At 43.8% G+C, this 23,139-nt stretch overlaps 1 protein-coding gene across 2 annotated transcripts in view; it reads left to right on the top strand.

Moving 5' to 3' along the window:
• cachd1 (cache domain containing 1) overlaps positions 1-23,139 on the top strand; it is a 136,729-nt gene that overhangs the window by 99,715 nt on the left and 13,875 nt on the right. For both annotated transcript variants that reach the window (XM_036978627.2, XM_036978626.2), the window contains exons 11-20: positions 344-467; positions 5,489-5,606; positions 6,160-6,328; positions 6,445-6,587; positions 8,135-8,316; positions 8,686-8,796; positions 10,701-10,823; positions 11,800-12,016; positions 17,381-17,541; positions 17,760-17,846. In XM_036978627.2, the coding sequence (XP_036834522.2) occupies positions 344-467; positions 5,489-5,606; positions 6,160-6,328; positions 6,445-6,587; positions 8,135-8,316; positions 8,686-8,796; positions 10,701-10,823; positions 11,800-12,016; positions 17,381-17,541; positions 17,760-17,846 (1,435 nt within the window). The remainder of the gene's footprint in view (positions 1-343; positions 468-5,488; positions 5,607-6,159; positions 6,329-6,444; positions 6,588-8,134; positions 8,317-8,685; positions 8,797-10,700; positions 10,824-11,799; positions 12,017-17,380; positions 17,542-17,759; positions 17,847-23,139) is intronic.

Raw genomic sequence — 23,139 nt, 5'->3', positions numbered from 1 at the left:
CGCTCTTGCTCGCTTGGTCTCCCTAGCTCTCTCTCGCTTTGCCCTACTTAAAATTCAACCCCCCCCCTTCTCTCCCTCCTTCCCTCCCTCGTAAGGGCTTTCAATCTCCCATAGCTTACTATTAGTGCTGCTCTGGTGCCTGCCTGGATACAGGACCACAGTACTAGGGGTCTAGGGGTGATCTGGCCTCACCCTGCCCAAGGAGCAGTAGCCCGTCCCTGGGGTGAGGTGGGGTCAAGGTGCTGGGGGCTGCATGAAGGGCTGCTCCTGTGAAGAGCCCCTGATGGCATTGATTGATGATGCTTTTTCAGTGCTGATGATGTAGTTGTTTTTGGTTTCCCAGGTTACACCCTGATGCACCCGTCCCTCACGCGGCCCTACCTGATGACAGAGCCTCCCCTCCACACTGACATCATCCACTATGAGAACATCCCTGGCTTCCCCGTAGTACGGGACAACATTCTCCGGTGAGTTAGGGTCAAGGGTCAGGGGGCAATGAGAGGTGGGATTTCACCAGTATGTATAGATTCTGGAAACTCAAGGCAGACTAGTAATGTAGTAAGATGTTTTCATCCACTCTCTTTGTCATAGTGTCATGTCTTTTGCATCATAAAAACTGAAGACTTATTTATCAAATAACTCTCTGTAATTATTATTATTATGCGATTAAACTGATTAATCATGAACTGTAATTAACTAGGAAGTCGGGGCACCAAGGAAAATATTCAGATTATAAAGTTAGAATTTTCCTAACATAACTTTCAGATATTTTAATATCTGATCAATTAGTCTTCGAATTAATTAATTATTATTTACCTCACGTTAGTCTCATTCCAAACGTCGTAAATTGGTGGTCATCTGCACGAACCCAGTCTTCACTATGAGTCATCCATACATCAATTGTTTTAAAATAATTTATTTACTAAGTAATTCACAGAAATACATAACAAACAGTAGATATGGTTACAAGGAAATGATAGGAGAATGATAGGGGAATGTGCCCTAGTGGGCTAAACCGGCATGGCGGCTTGTTAGACAAAAGGGGAGTGGGGGGTCAGCTGAGGAGACACTACAGAGTTGAATATTATAACAATTTAAATGCTAATCCTTTGCACATGAACGCTCACTCATTCGGGAACAATTGCAATCAATATATACAGTACCTTGCGAAAGTATTCGGCCCCCTTGAACTTTGCGACCTTTTGCCACATTTCAGGCTTCAAACATAAAGATATAAAACTGTATTTTTTTGTGAAGAATCAACAACAAGTGGGACACAATCATGAAGTGGAATGACATTTATTGGATATTTCAAACTTTTTTAACAAATCAAAAACTGAAAAATTGGGCGTGCAAAATTATTCAGCCCCTTTACTTTCAGTGCAGCAAACTCTCTCCAGAAGATCAGTGAGGATCTCTGAATGATCCAATGTTGACCTAAATGACTAATGATGATAAATACAATCCACCTGTGTGTAATCAAGTCTCCGTATAAATGCACCTGCACTGTGATAGTCTCAGAGGTCCGTTAAAAGCGCAGAGAGCATCATGAAGAACAAGGAACACACCAGGCAGGTCCGAGACACTGTTGTGAAGAAGTTTAAAGCCGGATTTGGATACAAAAAGATTTCCCAAGCTTTAAACATCCCAAGGAGCACTGTGCAAGCGATAATATTGAAATGGAAGGAGTATCAGACCACTGCAAATCTACCAAGGCCTGTCCGTCCCTCTAAACTTTCAGCTCATACAAGGAGAAGACTGATCAGAGATGCGGCCAAGAGGCCCATGATCACTCTGGATGAACTGCAGAGATCTACAGCTGAGGTGGGAGACTCTGTCCATAGGACAACAATCAGTCGTATATTGCACAAATCTGGCCTTTATGGAAGAGTGGCAAGAAGAAAGCCATTTCTTAAAGATATCCATAAAAAAGTGTTGTTTAAAGTTTGCCACAAGCCACCTGGGAGACACACCAAACATGTGGAAGAAGGTGCTCTGGTCAGATGAAACCAAAATTGAACTTTTTGGCAACAATGCAAAACGTTATGTTTGGCGTAAAAGCAACACAGCTGAACACACCATCCCCACTGTCAAACATGGTGGTGGCAGCATCATGGTTTGGGCCTGCTTTTCTTCAGCAGGGACAGGGAAGATGGTTAAAATTGATGGGAAGATGGATGGAGCCAAATACAGGACCATTCTGGAAGAAAACCTGATGGAGTCTGCAAAAGACCTGAGACTGGGACGGAGATTTGTCTTCCAACAAGACAATGATCCAAAACATAAAGCAAAATCTACAATGGAATGGTTCAAAAATAAACATATCCAGGTGTTAGAATGGCCAAGTCAAAGTCCAGACCTGAATCCAATCGAGAATCTGTGGAAAGAACTGAAAACTGCTGTTCACAAATGCTCTCCATCCAACCTACTGAGCTCGAGCTGTTTTGCAAGGAGGAATGGGAAAAAATGTCAGTCTCTCGATGTGCAAAACTGATAGAGACATACCCCAAGCGACTTACAGCTGTAATCGCAGCAAAAGGTGGCGCTACAAAGTATTAACTTAAGGGGGCTGAATAATTTTGCACGCCCAATTTTTCAGTTTTTGATTTGTTAAAAAAGTTTGAAATATCCAATAAATGTCGTTCCACTTCATGATTGTGTCCCACTTGTTGTTGATTCTTCACAAAAAAATACACTTTTATATCTTTATGTTTGAAGCCTGAAATGTGGCAAAAGGTCGCAAAGTTCAAGGGGGCCGAATACTATCGCAAGGCACTGTATATACACTGCTCAAAAAAATAAAGGGAACACTAAAATAACACATCCTAGATCTGAATGAATGAAATACTCTTATTAAATAATTTTTTCTTTACATAGTTGAATGTGCTGACAACAAAATCACACAAAAATTATCAATGGAAATCAAATTTATCAACCATGGAGGTCTGGATTTGGAGTCACACTCAAAATTAAAGTGGAAAACCACACTACAGGCTGATCCAACTTTGAGGTATTGTCCTTAAAACAAGTCAAAATGAGGCTCAGTAGTGTGTGTGGCCTCCACGTGGCTGTATGACCGCCCTACAACGCCTGGGCATGCTCCTGATGAGGTGGCGGATGGTCTCCTGAGGGATCTCCTCCCAGACCTGGACTAAAGCATCCTCAAACTCCTGGACAGTCTGTGGTGCAACGTGGCGTTGGTGGATGGAGCGAGACATGATGTCCCAGATGTGTTCAATTGGATTCAGGTCAGGGGAACGGGCGGGCCAGTCCATAGCATCAATGCCTTCCTCTTGCAGGAACTGCTGACACACTCCAGCCACATGAGGTCTAGCATTGTCTTGCATTAGGAGGAACCCAGGGCCAACCACACCAGCATATGGTCTCACAAGGGGTCTGAGGATCTCATCTCGGTACCTAATGGCAGTCAGGCTACCTCTGGCGAGCACATGGAGGGCTGTGTGGCCCCCCAAAGAAATGCCACCCCACACCATGACTGACCCACCGCCAAACCGGTCATGTTGGAGGATGTTGCAGGCAGCAGAACGTTCTCCACTGCGTCTCCAGACTCTGTCACGTCTGTCACATGCTCAGTGTGAATCTGCTTTCATCTGTGAAGAGCACAGGGCGCCAGTGGCAAATTTGCCAATCTTGGTGTTCTCTGGCAAATGCCAAACGTCCTGCACGGTGTTGGGCTGTAAGCACAACCCCCACCTGTGGACGTCGGGCCCTCATACCACCCTCATGGAGTCTGTTTCTGACCGTTTGAGCAGGCACATGCACATTTGTGGCCTGCTGGAGGTCATTTTGCAGGGCTCTGGCAGTGCTCCTCCTGCTCGTCCTTGCACAAAGGCGGAGGTAGCGGTCCTGCTGCTGGGTTGTTGTCCTCCTACACGGCCTCCTCCACGTCTCCTGATGTACTGGCCTGTCTCCTGGTAGCGCCTCCATGCTCTGGACACTACGCTGACAGACACAGCAAACCTTCTTGCCACAGCTCGCATTGATGTGCTATTCTGGATGAGCTGCACTACCTGAGCCACTTGTGTGGGTTGTAGACTCCGTCTCATGCTACCACTAGAGTGAAAGCACCGCCAGCATTCAAAAGTGACCAAAACATCAGCCAGGAAGCATAGGAACTGAGAAGTGGTCTGTGGTTATCACCTGCAGAACCACTCCTTTATTGGGGGTGTCTTGCTAATTATCTATAATTTCCACCTGTTGTCTATTCCATTTGCACAACAGCATGTGAAATGTATTGCCAATCAGTGTTGCTTCCTAAGTGGACATTTTGATTTCACAGAAGTGGTATTGACTTGGAGTTACATTGTGTTGTTTAAGTGTTCCCTTTATTTTTTTGAGCAGTGTATTCACGTTCAGTGTGTCGCCGGGATCTCTGTTGAAAAGTTTGTTTCTGTTGGAGAGTCTGTCCACCCTCTTTCTCTCTCTGTTGTGGTTAGAATGGATAGTTCAGAGTGACATTCATTCATGTCGTTATAGAATAGGTGTTTCGGCAGTTGTCGGTCTTCGCGTTCAATGATACCGAATTCCTAGCTGCAGACTAGTAATTAATATCAAGGACTTGTTCTTATTCTGTTGGTATCGATAGTCTAAGAGTTTAACCATGTGGTATGGTTAAAAGATTCAACTATCTACTCAAACCTTAGCTTATACTCAGGTTTGTGGTCTCTCCTCAAACCTTGGCCCTCTCATGGTAAGCTGGTCTGCAACCTTTAGCCATCTCTTAATTGAGGTATGCTCGGTCTCCTCTCAAACCTTGGCCCTCTCGTTATCGAGGTAAGCTGGTCTGGTGATAGAAAACCGGGTGGGGGTTTTATTTGGAAGAGCAGAAAGGGGCCTGTCCCATGACGCCGGACTGTGCTCATGGGCGGTCCTCTGATTTAGTTAAACTCCAAAGGGAATTGGAGTTTCCTTCATTAAACAGTCCAAAATCACATTACACAATTTCACAAACAGTATCATCCTCACTTATTCATCTTATACAACAATTAGATGTTATCCTCATAACTGAGGCTATTGTATAAACAGCGTTATGGTAATGTGGCCGAATTGTCTCCCATGAGTTTCACAAAATTGTACCAAATGGACCAGTTCGTAGCTGGATTGTTCACCGATCTTTTATACTTTCTCCAGAACATAAATGTCTTTCGGTTCTCCAATTCTGTGAGGTGGAAGAAATTCCTTTGTTCTCTCTATGAAACTCACTCTCTCTCTCTATACTGTGGCCATGAGGAGATAGTCTCCTCCAGGAATTTACAACCTCTCTGACCACAGCAGCCTGGTTGTAGGAGACAGAGAGAGATGGTGCAGAGGTAGGGGGATGGTGCTCGCGGTGTCCAAAGAGGGCAACGTCATGACACTAGAAATCTTTGTTTATATACTGTAGTCTGAGGTGTTTTGGTGATCGGACTGCATTGCACAATCTTGTGTTGCTAATATTAACCCTCCTACTTCCTGTTCCTCTCTCCAGTCTGCCCCTGGGTAGTCAGGTGATAGCTGTGCCCACCAACTCCTCTCTGTCCTGGCACACCAACCGCCTCCGAGACCCTAGCAAGGATGCCTACAACGTCAGCTACACATGGAAACTGGTACGATGCACTGCTGATTGTCTGTCTGTCACACTGATTGTCTGTCTGTGTCTGTCTTGTCTTTCTCCTCTCTAGATCTATATCCTTTTTTCCCTCCCTTCCTTCCCCTCTGTCCCTCCCTTCCTTCCCCTCTGTCCCTCTCTCACTCCTTCTCCATAACGTAACAAGCCAGTAATGCAGTACTGCATCTTCATCTTCTTTGTCCCTCTCTCCCAGAGGTAGTTCCAGAGGTAGTTCCAGAGGTAGTTCCAGAGGTAGTTCCAGAGGTAGTTCCAGAGGTAGTTCCAGAGGTAGTTCCAGAGGTAGTCCCAGAGGTAGTCCCAGAGGTAGTCCCAGAGGTAGTCCCAGAGGTAGTCCCAGAGGTAGTCCCAGAGGTAGTCCCAGAGGTAGCCCTGAACCTCAACTCCCCTTACAAGTTAGGATCAGTCATGACTTATCAATGGATTGTGGAAAAACTATGCCTCTAGCTGTGTCTCTGCTCTGTATCACTCTATTCTAAGTAGAAGCTCCTACACAAAAACATCCATTATCTTCTCCCTCAATCCCTCCCCAGGTCCAGGACAAGTCGTTCATCCTGTGCATAGTGAACGTCCAGCCAGAGATCCCTGTGAAACACCTGAAGAACCTGAACACTGCTCCCAGCTCCAAGCTGCTCTATCACCGCCTGGACCTGCTGGGTCAGCCCAGCTCCTGTCTGCACTTCAAACAGCTGGCCACTGTCGGTAAGACCTGAGGCCACATCGGCAATGACTGTGAGAGAGGAACTAGGCTTGAGGCAGAGATTTTAGAGCTTTACATTTAGTCTCTATTTTCCTCACTCTCTCTGTCTCTCTGTCAGAGAGTCCTACAGTGATGCTGTCTGCAGGGAGTTTCTCCTCGCCCTACGAACACCTCAGCCAACCAGAGACCAAACGCATGGTGGAACACTACACTGCCTACCTCAGTGATAACACACGTCTCATTGCCAACCCTGGACTCAAGGTACTCACACACAGTTGGCAGTCATTAACACAGAGAAGCCAAACCAATATCAAACACGTATCTTCTGGAAAGACTTGTGAGCCAAACCACACTAGCTAACACCACCAAAAGAAAGACAACGAACTGCCCCTCAAGTCTCTTAGCTCCACTGCCTTCTTTGTCTTTTAGGTGAAGCTAGGAAGCTAGAGAAAAGCTCCATGTTTTTAGCCCCTTTCTGTATGTGGTGAGAGAGTGGTGGAGAGACTGAGATACTCTCGGTATGTGGTGAGAGAGTGGTGGAGAGACTGAGATACTCTCTGTATGTGGTGAGAGAGTGGTGGAGAGACTGAGATACTCTCTGTATGTGGTGAGAGAGTGGTGGAGAGACTGAGAGACTCTCTGTATGTGGTGAGAGAGTGGTGGAGAGACTGAGATACTCTCTGTATGTGGTGAGAGAGTGGTGGAGAGACTGAGATACTCTCTGTATGTGGTGAGAGAGTGGTGGAGAGACTGAGATACTCTCTGTATGTGGTGAGAGAGTGGTGGAGAAACTGAGAGACTCTCTGTGTGTGGTGAGAGAGTGGTGGAGAGACTGAGATACTCTCTGCATGTGGTGGAGAGACTGAGCCTCTCTGTATGTGGTGAGAGAGTGGTGGAGAGACTGAGAGACTCTCTGTATGTGGTGAGAGAGTGGTGGAGAGACTGAGAGACTCTCTGTATGTGGTGAGAGAGTGGTGGAGAGACTGAGATACTCTCTGTATGTGGTGAGAGAGTGGTGGAGAGACTGAGATACTCTCTGTATGTGGTGAGAGAGTGGTGGAGAGACTGAGATACTCTCTGTATGTGGTGAGAGAGTGGTGGAGAAACTGAGAGACTCTCTGTGTGTGGTGAGAGAGTGGTGGAGAGACTGAGATACTCTCTGCATGTGGTGGAGAGACTGAGCCTCTCTGTATGTGGTGAGAGAGTGGTGGAGAGACTGAGAGACTCTCTGTATGTGGTGAGAGAGTGGTGGAAAGACTGAGATACTCTCTGTATGTGGTGGAGAGACTGAGACTCTGTATGTGGTGAGAGAGTGGTGGAGAGACTGAGATACTTTCTGTATGTGGTGAGAGAGTGGTGAAGAGACTGAGATACTCTCTGTATGTGTTGGAGGGACTGAGACTCTCTGTATGTGGTGAGAGAGTGGTGAAGAGACTGATATACTCTCTGTATGTGGTGGAGAGACTGAGATACTCTCTGTATGTGGTGAGAGAGTGGTGGAGAGACTGAGATACTCTCTGTATGTGGTGGAGGGAATGAGACTCTCTGTATGTGGTGAGAGAGTGGGGGAGAGACTGAGAGACTCTGTATGTGGTGAGAGTGGGGGAGAGACTGAGAGACTCTGTATGTGGTGAGAGAGTGGGGGAGAGACTGAGAGATTCTCTGTATGTGGTGGGAGAGAGTCTCTACTCTCTGTACGTGGGGGAGAGACTGAGAGACTCTCTGTGCGTGGTGAGATCCTGATCTGGGCCTACCTTGCATTAAAGCGAGAGCTCAGCTCCTCTGTCTATATCGCTCTCTCCCTCTAGTCGTCGGTCAGGAACGAGGTGATGGCGACCAGTCACGTCACAGATGAATGGATGACACTCATGGAGATGAGTAGCCTCAACTGCTACATTGTGCGCCGTTACATAGCAACGCCCAATGGAGTGCTTCGGATTTACCCCGGCTCACTCATGGACAAAGCCTTCGATCCGTCCCGGAGACAATGGTGAGGTTTATTTAGGAGTTGTGGGGGGGTAGTTCCAGACTCCTAGAGAGGGATGGGAAGTTGATTCCTGCTCCACAGTGTTCTGGCCCGGTTCTCATAGCTTTCTGTTTACGGCTGGAATGATTCACTTTCTATGGAACAGTCTCAGTTCTACTAAATCCTTTATGACACTTTTCATTTTGAACCACCGTCTGGAATAGTCAGATATATTTTAGTGTCAATGTCTGTTAAATGTTTTTCCCAGCCTTTCGTTAGTAGACAGTATCCACGTGTATTGTTGTGGAATTAGCATGTTGTGTCAAGGTGTTTTGTTTTTGTTTCCTATCACACTGACCATGATCTTTAACCTCTAACCCCTGACCCAAACAGGTACCAACATGCAGTGGCGAACCCTGGCCTCATCACCTTCACCGGGCCTTACCTGGATGTGGGCGGGGCTGGATACGTGGTCACCATCAGCCACACCATCCACACCTCCAGGTAGGAGGACAAACACACCATCTTCCTCACCGTCCACACCTCCAGATAGGAGGACAAACACACCATCTTCCTCACCATCCACACCTCCAGGTACTGTAGGAGGACAAACACACCATCTTCCTCACCATCCACACCTCCAGGTACTGTAGGAGGACAAACACACCATCTTCCTCACCATCCACACCTCCAGGTACTGTAGGAGGACAAACACACCATCTTCCTCACCATCCACACCTCCAGGTACTGTAGGAGAACAAACACACCATCTTCCTCACCATCCACACCTCCAGATAGGAGGACAAACACACCAGCTTCCTCACCGTCCACACCTCCAGGTACTGTAGGAGGACAAACACACCATCTTCCTCACCATCCACACCTCCAGATAGGAGGACAAACACACCATCTTCCTCACCATCCACAACTCTAGGTACTGTAGGAGGACAAACACACCATCTTCCTCACCATCCACACACCATCTTCCTCACCATCCACACCTCCAGGTACTGTAGGAGGACAAACACACCATCTTCCTCACCATCCACACCTCCAGGTACTGTAGGAGGACAAACACACCATCTTCCTCACCATCCACACCTCCAGGTACTGTAGGAGGACAAACACACCATCTTCCTCACCATCCACACCTCCAGGTACTGTAGGAGAACAAACACACCATCTTCCTCACCATCCACACCTCCAGATAGGAGGACAAACACACCAGCTTCCTCACCGTCCACACCTCCAGGTACTGTAGGAGGACAAACACACCATCTTCCTCACCATCCACACCTACAGATAGGAGGACAAACACACCATCTTCCTCACCATCCACACCTCTAGGTACTGTAGGAGGACAAACACACCATCTTCCTCACCATCCACACCTCCAGCTACTGTAGGAGTACAAACACACCATCTTCCTCACCGTCCACACCTCCAGGTACTGTAGGAGTACAAACACACCATCTTCCTCACCATCCACACCTCTAGGTACTGTAGGAGGACAAACACACCATCAGCCACACCATCCACACCTCCAGCTACTGTAGGAGTACAAACACACCATCTTCCTCACCGTCCACACCTCCAGGTAGGAGGGGTCAAGGGTCAACCACAGTCCCAGGCTCTGATTGGAAGAAACCCAGTTGGACTGGACTGTATCTATGTCACTCAGAGTGATGGTGATACACCAGTCTAGTTACCAGGGCAACCTGATAAACACTTAGAGATTTCCATTTGGGACTGTTGATGAATTTGAAATGTTCTGTTTCTTTAGTATTTTTAATGATACTCTACTCTTCTATTTTTTTCAGAACTGTCCGTTTAGCAGACACTTTTATCCAAAACGACTTAGTCATGCGTGCAGACATTCATCCTATGGGTGTCCGCAGCAGGAATCAAACCTGACCCTGAGCCACATAATACCATTTTCTCAAGCAATACATAGAGCAAAACAGGAAGAAGTAGTGGGAAATAGGCAGACTAATGTTCTTGTTTAGTCTGTGATCTGAATGTGTCGTGGCCCTGGCAGTCTGCTGTTTGTTCCTGCTGACTACAGTTACAACATTACTGGTTCATCTCAGAGGAGGCTGTAGACGGGAGGCAATCACCAACAACTGGAACACACAGGCTGTGGATTAAGATATAATACACACACACACACACACACACACACACACACACAGCTCTGATAAGGCAGGCTCAGTCTGTTGATGTTGGTTCTGCCCCGGTGAGCATGTCATGTGGCGTCTGTAGTATACCGAGACTCTGCTCTCAAATAAAGCTCCCAAGAGCTGCAAGCACATGGTTTTCGGAATAGGTTTGCATGCACAAGCAGGGAAGGTAGCTAGAGAATATAAGATGTGTACTGTTGAATAATGTTCTCTCCTCTCTCTGTGTAGTTCTCAGATGGCCTCAGGGTATGCAGTAGCAGTAATGGGGATAGACTTCACACTGCGTTACTTCTACAAGGTTCTGCTGGACCTGCTACCCATCTGCAATCAGGACAAGGGCAACAAGATCCGGTACGTCTTTCATTGAGGCTCCTTCTCTCTTGATACAGATCTTTTGACGGTTTCTCATAGGGATCCTGAGGGATGACCCAATGAGGTTTTTAAGACTCTCTGAATCTCATTTGAATGGCACCTTCACCTGGTCCTCCAACATCCCAGCATACCCTCTGCTAAGTGGGAGAACTTCCCTGAGTCTCTCTCTTTGGTATCTGTTGTGGGCCACAAATTAACTTTATGCTAGTTACAAAGAGGGTGAGAGAGGGAGAAGCTTGATTATAATTACATTCAGAAAATATCCTGTTATGCTAGATTCTGCTGCTACATTCTCTCTTTCTCTTTTCCGTCTGCCTTTCCACCCCTACTCTTCCCTCCCTCTAGTTTCTCTCTCTCTCCCCCTGCCCCCTCTCTCTCCCCCTTCTCTCTCCAGTCCTCTACCCCTTTCTTTCTCTCACTCTTTACCCTGTCTCCCTCTCTATCTCTGTCCGAGAGTCTTCAGTGTTGAGTGGTTCATGTTTAACAGGAGGAAGGGGAGGGAGGTGGGTTGGGGTTGAATGCTTTTCTATCCTGCAGTTTGGGGTAATATGGGGCTCCGGTGTGACAATACACAGAGCTGATCTGGAGCCTGGCCCATGTGGTGTTCTTAACATTCAGAATTTGCTCTCTCTAACACCACCCCTTGTCTCTCCTGACTTAACACTGCTCTCTTTGCCCTCCACGTCTACTGTAATCGCTCTGGCTCTCTCCCTCTCCCCTTTCCACAGCAAGTCTGACGTTCGGGTTCTATTGTGTTTAAATCTGATGGATTTCAGTGGACATGTGTATTTGATATAAGTGTATTAAGTTAAAGTGTTTGTACTGTTCCATAAAATGAATAATATGTCAACTGTATTTTCTCTCTCTCTCGCTTTCTCTCTGTCGCTCTCCCTGTCTCTCTCTCCGTCGCTATCTCCTTCGCTTTCTCGCTGTCTATTTCGCTCTCTCTCTCTAGGTGTTTTATTATGGAGGACAGGGGTTATTTGGTGGCCCACCCCACCCTCATCGATCCTAAAGGTCACGCTCCAGCCGAGCGGCAGCACATCACACACAAGGAACCGCTGGTGGCCAACGACATCCTGAACCATCCTAACTTTGTCAAGAAGAATTTGTGCAACAGCTTCAGCGACCGCACAGTCCAACGTTTCTACAAGTTCAACACCAGCATCATTGTGAGTAGGGGCTCAGAGAAAATACAAACTCCATCTAGACACCGTTGCCCTTGAGCACTCAAAAAACTATACATACCTCGGCCTAAACATCAGCACCACAGGTACAGTGCCTTGCGAAAGTATTCGGCCCCCTTGAACTTTGCGACCTTTTGCCACATTTCAGGCTTCAAACATAAAGATATAAAACTGTATTTTTTTGTGAAGAATTAACAACAAGTGGGACACAATCATGAAGTGGAACGACATTTATTGGATATTTCAAACTTTTTTAACAAATCAAAAACTGAAAAATTGGGCGTGTAAAATTATTCAGCCCCCTTAAGTTAATACTTTGTAGCGCCACCTTTTGCTGCGATTACAGCTGTAAGTAGCTTGGGGTATGTCTCTATCAGTTTTGCACATCGAGAGACTGACATTTTTTCCCATTCCTCCTTGCAAAACAGCTCGAGCTCAGTGAGGTTGGATGGAGAGCATTTGTGAACAGCAGTTTTCAGTTCTTTCCACAGATTCTCGATTGGATTCAGGTCTGGATTTTGACTTGGCCATTCTAACACCTGGATATGTTTATTTTTGAACCATTCCATTGTAGATTTTGCTTTATGTTTTGGATCATTGTCTTGTTGGAAGACAAATCTCCGTCCCAGTCTCAGGTCTTTTGCAGACTCCATCAGGTTTTCTTCCAGAATGGTCCTGTATTTGGCTCCATCCATCTTCCCATCAATTTTAACCATCTTCCCTGTCCCTGCTGAAGAAAAGCAGGCCCAAACCATGATGCTTTCACCACCATGTTTGACAGTGGGGATGGTGTGTTCAGCTGTGTTGCTTTTACGCCAAACATAACATTTTGCATTGTTGCCAAAAAGTTCAATTTTGGTTTCATCTGACCAGAGCACCTTCTTCCACATGTTTGGTGTGTCTCCCAGGTGGCTTGTGGCAAACTTTAAACAACACTTTTTATGGATATCTTTAAGAAATGGCTTTCTTCTTGCCACTCTTCCATAAAGGCCAGATTTGTGCAATATACGACTGATTGTTGTCCTATGGACAGAGTCTCCCACCTCAGCTGTAGATCTCTGCAGTTCATCCAGAGTGATCATGGACCTCTTGGCTGCATCTCTGATCAGTCTTCTCCTTGTATGAGCTGAAAGTTTAGAGGGACGGACAGGTCTTGGTAGATTTGCAGTGGTCTGATACTCCTTCCATTTCAATATTATCGCTTGCACAGTGCTCCTTGGGATGTTTAAAGCTTGGGAAATCTTTTTATATCCAAATCCGGCTTTAAACTTCTTCACAACAGTGTCTCGGACCTGCCTGGTGTGTTCCTTGTTCTTCATGATGCTCTCTGCGCTTTTAACGGACCTCTGAGACTATCACAGTGCAGGTGCATTTATACGGAGACTTGATTACACACAGGTGGATTGTATTTATCATCATTAGTCATTTAGGTCAACATTGGATCATTCAGAGATCCTCACTGAACTTCTGGAGAGAGTTTGCTGCACTGAAAGTAAAGGGGCTGAATAATTTTGCACGCCCAATTTTTCAGTTTTTGATTTGTTAAAAAAGTTTGAAATATCCAATAAATGTCGTTCCACTTCATGATTGTGTCCCACTTGTTGTTGATTCTTCACAAAAAAATACAGTTTTATATCTTTATGTTTGAAGCCTGAAATGTGGCAAAAGGTCGCAAAGTTCAAGGGGGCCGAATACTTTCGCAAGGCACTGTAACTTCCACAAAGCTGTGAACTATCTCAGACTGGCCTTCTATGCCATCAAAAGGAACACAAGATTCGACATCCTTTAAAAAAATATATATTTTACCTTTATTTAACCAGGTAGGCTAGTTGAGAACAAGTTCTCATTTACAACTGCTACCTGGCCAATATAAAGCATAGCAGTGTGAACAGACAACACAGAGTTACACATGGAGTAAACAATTAACAAGTCAATAACACAGTAGAAAAAAAAGAGAGTCTATATACATTGTGTGCAAAAGGCACTGGAGTGATAAGTGATAAATGATCAGATGGTCATGTACAGGTAGAAATACTGGTGTGCAAAAGAGCAGAAAAGTAAATCAATATAAACAGTATGGGGATGAGGTAGGTAAAATTGGGTCGGCTATTTACCGATAGACTATGTACAGCTGCAGCGATCGGTTAGCTGCTCAGATAGCAGATAACTTCAGCGATTTTTGCAATTCGTTCCAGTCACAGGTAGCAGAGAACTGGAACGAAAGGCGGCCAAATGAGGTGTTGGCTTTAGGGATGATCAGTGAGATACATATGCTGGAGCGCGTGCTACGAGTGGGTGTTGCAATCGTGACCAGGGAACTGAGATAAGGCGGAGCTTTACCTAGCATGGACTTGTAGATGACCTGGAGCCAGTGGGTCTGGCGACGAATATGTAGCGAGGGCCAGCCGACTAGAGCATACAGGTCGCAGTGGTGGCTGGTATAAGGTGCTTTAGTAACAAAATCCAGGGTGCTGATGCTAGTCGGGCATGCGGGTGCAGGCAGCGAACGTTTGAAAAGCATGCATTTGGTTTTACTAGCGTTTAAGAGCAGGTGGAGGCCACGGAAGGAGTGTTTTATGGCATTGAAGCTTGTTTGGAGGTTAGATAGCACAGTGTCCAAGGAAGGGCCGGAAGTATACAGAATGGAGTCATCTGCGTAGAGGTTGATTAGGGAATCGCCCCCAGCAAGAGCAACATCATTGATATATACAGAGAAAAGAGTCGGCCCGAGAATTGAACCCTGTGGCACCCCCATAGAGACTGCCAGAGGACCGGACAACATGCCCTCCGATTTGAACTCTGTCTGCAAAGGAGTTGGTGAAACAGGCAAGGCAGTCATTAGAAAAACTGAGGCTACTGAGTCTGCCGATAAGAATGCTGTGATTGACAGATTGGAAAGCCTTGGCCAGGTCGATGAAGACGGCTGCACAGTTCTGTCTTTTATCGACATCCTAATTAGGATCTGGCTAAAAATACTGGAATCAGTTATAGAACCCATTGCCCTTCATGGTTTTGAGTTCTGGGGTCTGCTCACCGACCAAGAATTCACAAAATGGGACGAACACCAAATTGAGACTGCATGCAGAATTCTGCAAAAATATCCTCTGTGTACAATGTAAAACACCAAATAATGAGCAGAGCAGAATTAGGCCGATACCCTGCCAATTATCAAAATCCAGAAAAGAGATGTTAAATTCTTCAACCACCTAAAAGGAAGCGATTCCCAAACCTTCCATAACAAAGCCATCACCTACAGAGAGATGAACCTGGAGAAGAGTCCCCTAAGCAAGCTGGTCCAGGGGCTCTGTTCACAAACACAAACACACCCACAGAGCCCCAGGACAGCAACACAATTAGACCCAACCAAATCATGAGAAAACAAAAAGATAATTACTTGACACATTTGGAATAATTAACAAAAAAACAGAGCAAACTAGAATGCTATTTGGCCCTGAACAGAGAGTACACAGTGGCAGAATATCTGACCACTGTGACTGACCCAAAATCAAGGAAAATCTTTGACTATGTACAGACTCAGTGAGCATAGCCTTGCTATTGAGAAAGGCCGCTGAAGGCAGACCTGGCTCTCAAGAGAAGACAGGCTATGTGCACACTGCCCACAAAATGATGTGGAAACTGAGCTGCACTTCCTAACCTCCTGCCAAATGTATGACCATATTAGAGACACATATTTCCCTCAGATTACACAGATCCACAAAGAATTAGAAAACCCCAACTCCCATATGTATTGGGTGAAATACCACAGTGTGCCATCACAGCAGCAAGATTTGTGACCTGTTGCCCCAAGAAAAGGGCAACCAGTGAAGAACAAACAGCATTGTAAATACAACCCATATTTATGTGTATTTATTTTCCCTTTTGTACTTTAACTATTTGCACATCATTGCAACACTGTATATAGACATAATGACATTTGAAATGTCTTTATTCTTTTGCAACCTTTGTGAGTGTAATGTTAACTGTTCATTTGGTATTGTTTATTTCACTTTTTGTTTATCTAATTCACTTGCTTTGGCAACGTAAACATATGTTTCACATGCCAATAAAGCACCCTTAAATTGAATTGATTAGACATTTTCTGTCTTTCTGTCTCTCTCTCTCTCGCTCTGTCTCTCTCTCGCTCTCTCTCTCGCTCTGTCTCTCTCTCTCGCTCTGTCTCTCTCGCTCTGTCTCTCTCGCTCTGTCTCTCTCTCTCGCTCTCTCTCTCTCGCTCTGTCTCTCTCGCTCTGTCTCTCTCTCTCTCGCTCTGTCTCTCTCGCTCTGTCTCTCTCTCTCGCTCTGTCTCTCTCTCTCGCTCTGTCTCTCTCTCGCTCTGTCTCTCTCTCTCGCTCTGTCTCTCTCTCTCGCTCTGTCTCTCTCTCTCTCTCTCTCTCTCTGTCTCTCTCGCTCTCTCTCTCGCTCTGTCGCCCTGTCTCGCTCTGTCTCGCTCTGTCTCGGCCCCAATATGGCCCTGTGGTCCGAAGTCTGACCGCGCCTGTGTCACAAGATCTGCCATTTTGGATTGTTTGAAACTAACTGAGTAAAGTGTGAGAGGCAAGTTGACAGGTAGTGTCATCTCCCTGTTTTGGTCTCAGAAAAACATTTTCCCAGGACAGCTTTTATTTGTATCCATCAGCATTATAACCCCACCACATGGTGAGAAATTGTATAGCATCCTCAATGAGTGATACTCAAATGACCCAAGTGCTTCCTTTCTTTGTAGAGCCATTGATAAACCATAGTCTAGTTAGTACCATGTTTTCAAATACATAGTGTATAGCCTTTTTAAAACAAACTCTGATGCTTGACAACACTCCTCCTGTCTCTCCTGACTAACCTGGTCCACAGTGGCTCCATATACTGTCTGATAAACCTAATGATTTATATAAACCCTGGATTGCTGATGCTTGTATTGGCCAATGAGAGGCTTTGAAGCCAGCGGTCGGCCATATTGGCACTCCTCAGAAATACAGACCTCCATAGGAATTAATGGAATTCTACGGTATTTCATTTAAATGTTTCCAGGACAAAATTACACATATTTTTTTATTTTTAGTACTATTTCTTTCATTTTTTAAAAATGTTTATCTGACGTATTCTAAATTAAAAGTATGCATTAAGTTATCTGTAATAGAATAAACATGGCACAACAAATTTAAACATTAATAAATGCATTTCTTTTACTTCCAAAACATTTTCTACAATGGTGTAGGATTACCAAGATGGAGGCACAGTGGCTTGAAAACAGCGCCCCCTGTCTCTCATCTAGTGTATAAACCATTGGATAAATCCTTGTCTAGTACCATATTTCACTATGTTCCCCCTCTCCCTCTCGCTCTTCCTTCACAGGGTGACTTGACTAACCTGGTCCACGGGAGCCACTGCTCCAAGTACCGTCTGACTCGTATCCCTGGCACCAACGCTTTCGCTGGCATCGTCAACGAGACTTGTGATTCGCTGGCTTTCTGTGCCTGTAGCACCGTGGACCGCCTCTGTCTCAACTGTCACAGGTCAGATATACAGTCACAGGAAACAACATGGTGTTTTCACATTTCTATTCATGAAACCAATGAATTCTATGAGGTATCTGTTTAACTTGCTGTATTAAAAGGGGTGAATATTTGCATCACAAAGTTAATTCATTGCAATTTTGTTGGTTTTCAGTCATACCTTTCATGGATCTGTATTCTTAGAACATGGCTGAAACTGTTGTCCCTGTGTTGTACAGGATGGAGCAGAATGAGTGTGAGTGTCCATGTGAGTGCCCCCTGGAGGTCAACGAGTGTACTGGCAACCTCACCTACACTGAGAACAGGTGAGTCAAGAATCACAAGAACCGTCCTGCATGTTAAAAAAGCCCACAGTTCTGTTGTGTTTGTATGTTTAGATGTGTATCACTCTATTGTAATGTAGATGTATGTGTGTACTCGTGTCTGTACTGAATGAAGCCTTTTCTATCGTGCCCACAGGTAGTGATTGACTCTGTCACTGTGTCATCAGGCTGTCTGTCATGATAATCAGATGGCTGTGATCATTCCTCAGAAACACCTGTGTCCTCAGTTAGCCATTAAACTGTGACTAGCATTGACAACAACTGTCTGTCGGGCTAAGGCTCTTTGTGAGAGGATAGAGGATGCTAGAGAAAAGATCGTCCACAAAGCTGCTGTCAGACTGCAGTCATGCATTCATGTAGTGTTCCATCTGTTGTGGTTGATTGAGGTCTTTTCACCTAATGCTAATTACTGCCTAATTTGAAACTGTGACATTATCATTGGTTAGTCATTATCTCCTTGATTCAGTGTGGTGCCAGTTCTCTCATTTGAACTCTGTTTGTCATTGTTGTAGTCTGACTGTGTGGTCATGTGTATTGGGGTTTGACCGTGTGTTCATGTTCGATCCAACAAGATGTGGTCAAATTAGATCCAACAAGAACAGCAAGGGTTTAGAAATCCAGGAGATAAAAACAAAAGTGTCAATGTAGGCCGATGACTCCAGTTTTTTCTTAAGTCCTCAATCTGAATCCCTGCACAGTCTCATTGAGGATCTTGATCACTTTTCTAGCCTCTCTGGACTAAAACCTAGTTATGACAAGTGCACCATATTATGTATTGGTTCGTTAAGACACAATGTTTACACTACCTCAAATCAAAATCAAATCAAATTTATTTGTCACATACACCTGGTTAGCAGATGTTAATGCGAGTGTAGCGAAATGCTTGTGCATTTAGTTCCGACAATGCAGTAATAACCAACGAGTAATCTAACCTAACAATTCCAAAACTACAACCTTATACACACAAGTGTAAAGGGATAAAGAATATGTACATAAAGATATGAATGAGTGATGGTACAGAGCGGCATAGGCAAGATGCAGTAGATGGTATAGAGTACAGTATATACATATGAGATGAGTAATGTAGGGTATGTAAACAAAGTGGCATAGTTTAAAGTGGCTAGTGATACATGTATTACATAAAAATGCAGTAGATGATAGAGTACAGTATATACATATACATATGAGATGAATAATGTGGGGTATGTAAACATTATATTAAGTAGCATTGTTTAAAGCGGATAGTGATATATTTTACAACAAAAGTGGCTGGAGTTGAGTCAGTGTGTTGGCAGCAGCCACTCAATGTTAGTGGTGGCTGTTTAACAGTCTGATGGCCTTGAGATGGAAGCTGTTTTTCAGTCTCTCGGTCCCTGCTTTGATGCACCTGTACTGACCTCGCCTTCTGGATGATAGCGGGGTGAACAGGCAGTGGCTCGGGTGGTTGTTGTCCTTGATGATCTTAATGGCCTTCCTGTGACATCGGGTGGTGTAGGTGTCCTGGAGGGCAGGTAGTTTGCCCTTACGGTTGTGGGCGGAGCAGTTGCCGTACCAGGCGGTGATACAGCCCGACAGGATGCTCTCGATTGTGCATCTGTAAAAGAGTGTTTTTGGTGACAAGCCGAATTTCTTCAGCCTCCTGAGGTTGAAGAGGCGCTGCTGCGCCTTCTTCACAATGCTGTCTGTGTGGGTGGACCAATTCAGTTTGTCTGTGATGTGTACGCCGAGGAAATTAAAACTTACTACCCTCTCCACTACTGTCCCATCGATGTGGATAGGGGGGTGCTCCCTCTGCTGTTTCCTGAAGTCCACAATCATCTCCTTAGTTTTGTTGAAGTTGAGTGTGAGGTTATTTTCCTGACACCACACTGTAGTTTACCAATAAAATGGGTGGACGGTGAAGTAAACATACTTGGTGTTCACATCTCAAATAAATACATGTACTTACCACAGTCAATTTCAATAGAAAGTTTGCAAAGAATGTGTCGTGTCTTTGGCTATGCCGGATTAAGTGCTATTCTATGCTATTCTACAAAATAATTTCTCCGTAATTAATATTACCTGATTGAGCTAATCATGCAAATGTAATTAACTAGAGTCAGGCACCACAAAATAATATTTATAGAGCTGTTATCTTACGAATAAACTCTTAAAGACCTAGTACTATTTTACATCAATATCAGTCAATATTAATCGTCATCTTAATTCAGTCTCATCTGAAAGTTGTAAATTCTTGGTTATCTGCACGAACCCTGGCTAACAAGTTGAATCAGCAATACAAAATTGGGTTTAATTATTTATTTACTAAATACCTAACTAATCACACAGAATAACACATACACATATTTAAATCATAACTTGATTACAAATTACGTCATAAAGGAAAACGTCCCTAGCGGGCGGAACAGATATGACAACTGGTTACACAAAAGAAAATGGGCTGGGTTTGAGTGAAAGAGCGGGAAGACTGAGGAACAAAGGGCGAAGCTGTGCTATCGTAAATGCAGTATCTTATGCATTCTAAATTACCGCCCATTTGGAAAAGGAAAATGCTATATTTACTCTGAGCTGCGCTTCGGTAGGTTGGTGGTAGATGGAAGGCCATGTTGCCAAACCGAGTCCTTTGTCCTTTGAAGAATGTCTCTGCTGGTAAATTGAAAATGTTGTAGTAACGTCGTTGTGTGGTAGACGGGATACTCTGTCTGTTCCTTCCTAATCCTCGTTTGCAGCGGCTGTTGCTAACTCACGGGCTAGGAGGTATCACTTCTGTAGTGAATAAGAGTTCAACGTTCATACCATTCGCAACCAAAGCTTACGCTGATGTTGGCTTCGTTCTGTAGTTATTATCTGAACCATTCTGATATTGGACCATCGTCCTCGGAACAGGAGGTTACATTGGAAGGGAGGAAGGGAGAGGAGGGCGTGTTTGAAAAGTTGAATAGCCCATGTTACTAATGGTCCTATCACAGTTTGCTTACTAATGGTCTTATCACAGTTTACTTACTTACTAATTGTCCTATCACAGTTTACTTACTTACAAATGGTCCTATCACAGTTTACTTACTTACTAATGGTCCTATCACAGTTTACTTACTTACTAATGGTCCTATCACAGTTTACTTACTTACTAATGGTCCTATCACAGTTTACTTACTTACTAATGGTCCTATCACAATGTACTTACTTACTAATGGTCCTATCACAATTTACTTACTTACGAATGGTCCTATCACAGTTTACTTACTTACTAATGGTCCTATCACAGTTTACTTACTTACTAATGGTCCTATCACAGTTTACTTACTTACTAATGGTCCTATCACAGTTTACTTACTTACTAATGGTCCTATCACAGTTTACTTACTTACTAATGGTCCTATCACAGTTTACTTACTTACTAATGGTCCTATCACAGTTTACTCACTTACTAATGGTCCTTTCACAGTTTACTTACTTACCAATGGTCCTTTCACAGTTTACTTACTTACTAATGGTCCTTTCACAATTTACTTACTTACTAATGGTCCTTTCACAGTTTACTTACTTACTAATGGTCCTTTCACAGTTTACTTACTAATGGTCCTATCACAGTTTACTTACTTACAAATGGTCCTATCACAGTTTACTTACTTACTAATGGTCCTATCACAGTTTACTTACTTACTAATGGTCCTATCACAGTTTACTTACTTACTAATGGTCCTTTCACAGTTTACTTACTTACTAATGGTCCTTTCACAATTTACTTACTTACTAATGGTCCTTTCACAGTTTACTTACTTACTAATGGTCCTTTCACAGTTTACTTACTAATGGTCCTATCACAGTTTACTTACTAATGGTCCTTTCACAGTTTACTTACTAATGGTCCTATCACAGTTTACTTACTTACTAATGGTCCTATCACAGTTTACTTACTAATGGTCCTATCACAGTTTACTTACTTACTAATGGTCCTTTCACAGTTTACTTACTAATGGTCCTATCACAGTTTACTTACTAATGGTCCTATCACAGTTTACTTACTTACTAATGGTCCTATCACAGTTTACTTACTTACTAATGGTCCTATCACAGTTTACTTACTTACTAATGGTCCTATCACAGTTTACTTACTAATGGTCCTATCACAGTTTACTTACTAATGGTCCGATCACAGTTTACTTGCTTACTAATGGTCCTATCACAGTTTACTTACTAATGGTCCTATCACAGTTTACTTACTTACGAATGGTCCTATCACAGTTTACTTACTTACTAATGGTCCTATCACAGTTTACTTACTTACTAATGGTCCTATCACAGTTTACTTACTTACTAATGGTCCTTTCACAGTTTACTTACTTACTAATGGTCCTATCACTGTTTACTTACTTACTAATGGTCCTATCACTGTTTACTTACTTACTAATGGTCCTATCACAGTTTACTTACTTACTAATGGTCCTATCACAGTTTACTTACTTACTAATGGTCCTATCACAGTTTACTTACTTACTAATGGTCCTATCACAGTTTACTTACTAATGGTCCTATCACAGTTTGCTTACTAATGGTCCTATCACAGTTTACTTACTTACTAATGGTCCTATCACAGTTTACTTACTAATGGTCCTATCACAGTTACTTACTAATGGTCCTATCACAGTTTACTTACTTACTAATGGTCCTATCACAGTTTACTTACTTACTAATGGTCCTATCACAGTTTACTTACTTACTAATGGTCCTATCACAGTTTACTTACTTACTAATGGTCCTATCACAGTTTACTTACTTACTAATGGTCCTATCACAGTTTACTTACTTACTAATGGTCCTATCACAGTTTACTTACTTACTAATGGTCCTATCACAGTTTACTTACTTACTAATGGTACTGCTTACTCCAGACAACTCGTTTTTAATCGTTTGAGCAAAAACAATTTCATTTTATTTGGAACGCTAAGCCAGACAAAATTAAACATGCCTAATTATTTAATGAATGAGTTTGGGGGTTAAAATGATTAAATATGAATGCATTAAACCTCTCACTAAAAGCTTCACTCATACATAAGTTATACTTCAACCCAAAACGGTCTCCAGTAGATTATTAAGAAAGACTAATCCTTTGTTAAAACATGCCCTTTTTGCAGATTACAACTTCTCATTTCCAACTAATTGAAAATGACATTTTGTTTAAAGTAATCGCCCTTTCTTAAAAAAGTCATGCAAAGCTGGTTACAATTTCACTTTTGTCCTTTAGATAAGCTAGAACAAATGTTATGGTTAAACT

This window comes from Oncorhynchus mykiss, chromosome 5, assembly GCF_057628025.1.
Source record: "Oncorhynchus mykiss isolate SJ-2025 chromosome 5, ASM5762802v1, whole genome shotgun sequence".
Taxonomy (NCBI): domain Eukaryota; kingdom Metazoa; phylum Chordata; class Actinopteri; order Salmoniformes; family Salmonidae; genus Oncorhynchus; species Oncorhynchus mykiss.
The sequence above is the reverse complement of the archived record's forward strand: the minus strand, read 5'-3'. Positions and strand labels throughout refer to the sequence as shown.